At 27.6% G+C, this 6,964-nt stretch overlaps 2 protein-coding genes across 2 annotated transcripts; one reads left to right on the top strand and one right to left on the bottom strand.

Moving 5' to 3' along the window:
• Positions 1-1,740: 1,740 nt before the first annotated feature.
• GO595_004088 (transcription elongation factor A protein 1) lies at positions 1,741-2,535 on the top strand (the record flags this gene model as incomplete). The annotated part of the gene is made up of 1 exon (XM_067917181.1): positions 1,741-2,535. The coding sequence occupies one exon, from the start codon at positions 1,741-1,743 to the stop codon at positions 2,533-2,535; it is 795 nt and encodes a 264-aa protein (XP_067775626.1).
• A 374-nt stretch (positions 2,536-2,909) lies between these two features.
• On the bottom strand, positions 2,910-4,112 carry GO595_004087 (F420-0--gamma-glutamyl ligase; the record flags this gene model as incomplete). Its single annotated transcript, XM_067917180.1, has 1 exon — positions 2,910-4,112. One exon carries the CDS (start codon positions 4,110-4,112, stop codon positions 2,910-2,912), a length of 1,203 nt encoding a protein of 400 aa, XP_067775625.1.
• Positions 4,113-6,964: the final 2,852 nt, after the last annotated feature.

Genomic DNA, 6,964 nt, shown 5'->3' with positions numbered 1-6,964 from the left:
TGAAAGTGTTTGTAAATCATTTTATGTGTAATGAATAAAAATATTATATATGAAATATGTATCGTAAGTAAATATGAGAGAATTTGGATCGTAATTTGGATAAATGGTTATGCAAGTGATTGAGGATGGTAAATGTTGATCAGCGATGACATATCGTTTGCCATTTTTTGTAGATGATGGAAAAAGTGTCTCCCTCGATGTCGATCGTCATATGGTGAATAGTTATTTTCTACCCTTAGTGGGAGTGACTTTTAAGAATCTAATAAAATGTTTTTGAATATTATTAAAACTTTGTAAAATATAAGAAAGTAGCTAAATTTTAATCAAATTTTGAACTAATTAAAAACTTAAAATTAAATCGAGATAAGAGCAAAAGGACTTTGCAGTTTGTGCTGTAATAATAAAACTTTGTATTTATTGTATTTAATAAAAAGAATTCATGTAAAATTTATTTTTAACAATTTGTAATTTCATTACTTAAAATTACTTTCAGCAATTTTTCTATTTTCTCTATATCGCACACAGCAGCTGTTTCTCTTATAGAGTTCATTCCGATCACTGGAAAACCAATGCCTACAGCTGTTGCTCCCATTTGTTCTGCTTCATCAACTTCATCGACATGTACAACATTTACTTTTTCCGAATTTTTCATTGTTAATTCGATAATTTTATTATTTAAATTGTTCTTACAAACATAAAATGGCCCACTTCCCAATGGAGTTTGATCAAATTCGACGATTTTGTTTTGATTAAAACATTTTATTGGAACAAAAAACAAATTACGAAAAATATTTTGTTTTGTTCCAATTCGCTTCAAAATCGAATTAAAACTATTAACATAATTTGACCCATCATGAATAATAAAGGAAATAAAATTCCCTTGAGATGGTTTTGTCCCAATAAATTGCTTAAGCCCAATAATGGTTGGAACAGACGAGCTGAGCCGTTGACCGTTAAGGAATTCGTTATTAATTCCAACCGTTGAACACTTTTGATGCGAAACCATAAACAAATCGAAATCAACAATGTCCTGCACATTACACTCGCATTCTTTTGAAATGATTTTCATCAAAGAAGGCGAGTGATTTGAATCCAAGGGAAATGATTCAATTATATGTGGATTGATGATGGCATTGAAGTGTTCCTTAAGATTATAATTACAATCACGAGAAAGTAAATGTATAGCTAGTGATGGAATTGACGCTACAGGTGAGGAACAATGAATTAATTTGGATTTTGTTTTTCCATCCTTTTTGAAAAAAACTTTACCTGAAATTGTTAAATCTCTGTCAAGCCAAGAAGACCATAGACCTTGGCCATGTGGAATCAAGTTAAGTTGTTCATAATTATTTTGAACTATGAGTGAATGAGGCTTTATTTCAAACCCTGGTGAATCACCATTTACAGTAATAACAATACCTTTGTTTAAACCTAAAATATTAAATGCAATGATTTTGTTTGAAATAATAACAAAAAATTTATTTGGTATTGTTGTCCATTCAATTTTTTCATCTAACTCAGTATATCCGGAATCTTTGAGTAATTTCTTTGATTGCTCAATGCAATGTAATATTGTAGGAGTTTGATTGACAAATGATTTTGTTTCTTCCATTTTACTTGGGGTGCTCCAAAGGGTAAAAGGGTAATAATAAACGGTTATTTCGACCACATAATATTTACGTTTTATTTGAAAAGTGAATCTAATTCAATTTACTAACGGTTAGATGGACCAAAACAAAAATGAGTAATTGCTCTGTTACATTAGATGAAGTTATTGAAATTCGTGATCGCTTAAAGTCTTTCATCGACGGAAATAAAGTTGATTCGAATTCCGATTTAGTTTTGGCAGATTTAGATACATTAAAAAATTTTCAATTTGATCAAAGGTCTCTAGGTTCAACAAAAATTGCAGGTGTTATTTCCCAATTAAAAACTAAACCTAAAAACGCGAATGTTAAAAAACAAGCAGCTGAACTTTTCGAAATTCTCAAAAGTTCATTAACTGCTCGTGCGCCATCCCCAAAGCCATCTGCATCTGAAGTTCCTGAATCCACTCGTAAGCAAGTTCGTATTAGACTTCAAGAAAGACTTCAAGCCAAAATTGATTCAAATCACATTACACCAAAGATACCACTTGATCAAGTTGTCAAAGAACTTGAAGAAGCATTTGCTCAAGACCCCAACTATAACAACAAAGTTTCAGACTTCTTAAAAGTTCTCAGAGCGGAAAACAAAAATGAGTTAATGATTGCAGAAAGACTATTATCTGGAGAACTTAAACCCGAAGTTGTAGCACGATTTACATCTGATGATTATATGACAGCTGCTGAGAGAGAGCATAAGGAACAATTACGAGTCGAAGCAATTAATGAGATTACTGTTTTCAAACCGCCCGCAACAAAAAGCGAATTCTTCCAATGCAGAAGGTGCAAGTCAAGAAATATTAGCTTTTACCAACTGCAGACAAGAAGCGCTGATGAGCCAATGACCAATTTTTGTACTTGCGGTGATTGTGGTAACACATGGAAAGAGTAAAACAAATACTGTTTGGCAAAACTAATCAATAAACATCTTGAACAATGTTTATTTCTGTTATAATATGTTCGGTATTTATAATAATAGAAATTACAGTTGTAATTTGTATTTTTATTAATTTTGATAATTTAAATATTAAATTTATGTTAGAAAATATATCAGAAAATAAGAATGCCAATGGTATTTCTTTGGTTTGTTTTAGTGATTTATTGTTCATTCTTTAGGTGTGATAATGTTTTAATATAGTTATTTATGATAATATTAATTGAAATATTGAAACAAAATATTTCTAAGATTTTGATATATAGATGTATATATTATGAGTTCAACTATTATGCATTTTTCATAAAAAAATTGTTTTCATTATGTATTGTTTAGTTCATTGAGTAATTATCGAAATATCCTTGAATTAAAACGATTGGCGTGCCTTTATCGCCACTTCCTGTTGTAAGGTCACATAATGATCCAAGGAGGTCAGTTAATCTACGTGGGGTTGTACCCATTGATGTCATGGAGTTCTTTAAATCGGAATCTTTGTTTGAAATATATTTTTGAATTGCTTCCTTTAATTCATCGCCCTTCAATTCTCCAAAATCATTATCAGCAATATACTTTAATTTAATTTCATTTGGCGTTCCAATTAAACCTGAAGTATGAGCTGGTGAAACAATCGGATCTGCAAGTTCCCATATTTTCCCAACGGGATCTTTAAAGGCCCCGTCACCATATATCATAACTTCAATATTTTTTCCAGTTCTTTCGCGAAGTTTTTCATATACTTTATGAACAAATTCATTACATTCTCTTGGGAACAATTTAATTTTAGTTTCAGTAGATTTGTTTGAACCAAGAACACCATATTCGGGATTATATCCACTTCCATTAATTGAATGATTTAATATATCATCAAGTCCATAAATAATTTCAGCTCCTTTTGCTTTCAATAATCTCTTTGTTCTTTGGCGTGTATGAATATCACAACAAAGAACATTTTTGGTTTTTGTTAATATTGTTTTAATTTGGTTTGATAATATGATCTCAATTTCACAATTCATTTCTTTTGCAATTTGCTTATAATATGAAATATAATCAACACCAGTAAATGGATGATATATAACCCCAAATAATTCACGAAATTGTTCTTCAGTAAGTGCATCACTATATGGATTTATTTGTTTTTCATCTAGTAAATCAATAGGAACAAGTTCATTTCCAACTTCATCTGATGGATAACTAAGCATTAAGTAAACTTTTTTAGCTCCTTTAAGAATTCCTTTAAAAATGATTGAAAACCGATTTCTTGATAAAATTGGAAAAACAACTCCGAATTCACCAGTTGGGAATTTGGATTTAATATCTTCAGCAATATCATCGATTGTTGCATAATTACCTTGCGCTTTTGCAACAACTGCTTCAGTGATTGCTACAACATCACGATTATTAAATTTAATGTTTTCACTTTTCGCACAAGAAAGAACTGAATCAACAACAATTTCAGAAAGATCATCACCTTGGCGAATTATTGGTGCACGAATACCACGAACAACAGTTCCAACAGTTCTTTGAGAAGAGTTCATAAGAAAAATGAAGTGATCATTAAAGAAAAATTATAGATATTTTATTTCAATAGAGAAATTGAATGTGTTAACTTGTAATTCAAAATTGCACAATTTTTTCCTCAAAAAGTTGATATTTATTTGGTTGTGATCTAAAATCGGTTTGCAAAAAAGGTACAACTATCAATGGCACAATTTTCTTTTCAAAAAGTTTTAAGTGTTTTTGTGAGTTTACCGCTTTTTTTAGTGAAGCTGGAATTTGATAATACTTGGAACAAATGTCTAAAAAAGATTTTTGACTTTTACTGAGAAAAAAATCAGTTAGTACATATTTTGCGTAAATAGATTCTTTTTGGGTATACCCGGTATATACTGAATATTATTTGGATGAAAGCATGATAAATAAGTTTAAGTTTGAATTTTGTAATTCATTTGACATAACAGTAGCAAATCTCCCTTTATCAATGATATTAATATTATGAGTTTCATATAAAAATAATAAGAAGATACAGTGAAATTTAAAGTTGGTGATTGAAGTACACAAATATTCTTTTTATGTGAAGATGAATATATACATATCTTGTATTTAAAATGCATTATATTAAGATAACAAATCATCCATCTTCTTGTCTATAAATATCACCACATTTATTACTTTTTTAATAACATATTTTTATGAAATATAAGAATTTAGTAATCTATTTCATCAAAGACTTCAATATACACTTCTTCTTCCTCATCATTCTTTTGTTTTTGATCAAGAATTTCCTTAATTTCTTTGTGAACATTTGAAGTTGCTACATCAAGTGCAGTGCCGAATAATTTTTATGTTTTCCAAAAATTAATTAGATATCCAAAAACATAAAAATAAATATGTTTTGCATAAATATCGATTCCTTTTTATTCAATGAGTAGCTTTACTATTTCTGTATAGCCAAAATCAGACCGTCTTTCAGACGCATAAATAAGTACATAAATATTTTAAATAATTTCCATATATTGTTTTGATATTTTAGATGAACGAAAAAAACATCAAATAAAACAAATAAATATCTTTAGCATTAATATCAATTCCTTTTTGTTCAAGAAGTAATTTAACTGTTTCTGTATAACCTTCTGAAGATGCTCTAATAAGTGCTGTATAAAATAATTTAAATAATTTCCAAATATTATTTTGAAATATCAAATTATCAAAATAAAGCACAAATTAAACAAATAAATATCTTTAGCATTAATATCAATTCCTTCTTGTTCAAGAAGTAATTTTACTGTTTCTGTATGACCATTTTTTGATGCTAACATAAGTGCTGTTTTAAATAATTTAAATAATTTCCAAATATTATTTTGAAATAAAAAATTATTAAAATAAATTTTATCTTTAGCATTAATAAGAAATTCCAAAGAAAATACACAATCATAAATAAAAGTTATAAACCTTCTTTATACTTAAACTTAATATATTTATTGATTCTAAGGTAATTAAAAAGTTCTTCGTTACCTGAAAATGTTAAAATTTCGTAAACATAAGTTTTAACAGGCATCTTTTGAAGTAAGTGTTTTAAAAGTAATAAATTACCTGTTTGAATTGCCGTGATAAACATTTATTTATTGATTTCCATTCCTTCACTTTCTAAAAATGAGAAAATCTCAAAATTATTATGCGATATACATAAATCACCTAATAATGTTAAATCTTTTATATAAATGAGTTTATTTTCATAAAGATAAATAAATACATCATTCCGATGAAGCATTATTAATAAATCATATGAATCATCAAAACTTAAATGATTTTGTTCACATAAATGTATCATTTCTAAGTTACCACCAGCAGCTGCATATTTACCTGTTTTTGCATGATTACAATAACAATTTAATAATAAATATCTAAAACATTTAATTGATCCAAAAAATACTGCATAATCAATTAATGAAACATCTTCTTTATTAATAAAATCACATCTCTCATAAAGTGATGGTTCAATGAATTGATTAAAATCAAAATCATTTTGTGATGATATTTCTTGAAGTTCTTCTATTTCATCATTTCGAATTATTTTTGCAATTTCATTTGGATTTACTCCTTCTTTAATAAGTTTCTTATGAAGTTCAATCATTCTTTGATAGTTCTTCATAATTTTCTGATATCAGAGAATAATCTGAATCACACAAATCATTTTCATCAATCAGATATACAAAATATGGTAATTTCTTGAATTTGAGTTTGTCCGAACTAATCATTTTGTTTTCAAGCATTTTTTCTAGAAGATAACTTGACCCTTGAGTTTTTATATTAATAATAAGAAGATCTATAAAGATATCAATCATTGATTTTTTATTTGAATCATTCAGAATTTCTCTTTCTTTTGAACCATTTTTAAATATTCAAAACATAATTTGTAATTGTCATTTGATACAAAATATGAATATATAAATCTGCATAAAGCTAAATTATATGAATATGAATATTCTTTGGAAAAATAAGTCATGAAAGAACATACTGATTCATCAATATTTTTTTCATTTAATTCAAATACACTTTGTTCAATAGACTGTAACGCTTCTAGGTTTTCATCACTATTGTCTTTAATTTTTCTTCTGTTTCGAAAATGTTTCATTTGATATCAAATTCAGAATGCCACTTTTCACATAAATTTATCAATAATTTTATAAATTGTTAAATTTTTCAAAATGAAAACAAAGGCACATTAAGACATTCTCTGGTTCCTACAGACTCGAAAGTTTTACGTTTTTTATATCAAACAAAAAAATATCAAAAGAAAGCAAAGAAAAATATATATAACCGCTATTGAAGATTAAAACGAACTGAAAAAACATACTTTTACGGTTATTAGCATGAAAAAGTGGATTAT

The sequence above is a fragment of the Histomonas meleagridis genome (assembly GCF_020186115.1).
Source record: "Histomonas meleagridis strain 2922-C6/04-10x chromosome Unknown contig_25, whole genome shotgun sequence".
In the NCBI taxonomy this organism is placed as follows: Eukaryota; Parabasalia; order Tritrichomonadida; family Dientamoebidae; genus Histomonas; species Histomonas meleagridis.
This window is presented reverse-complemented; position numbering and strand designations above follow the sequence as displayed.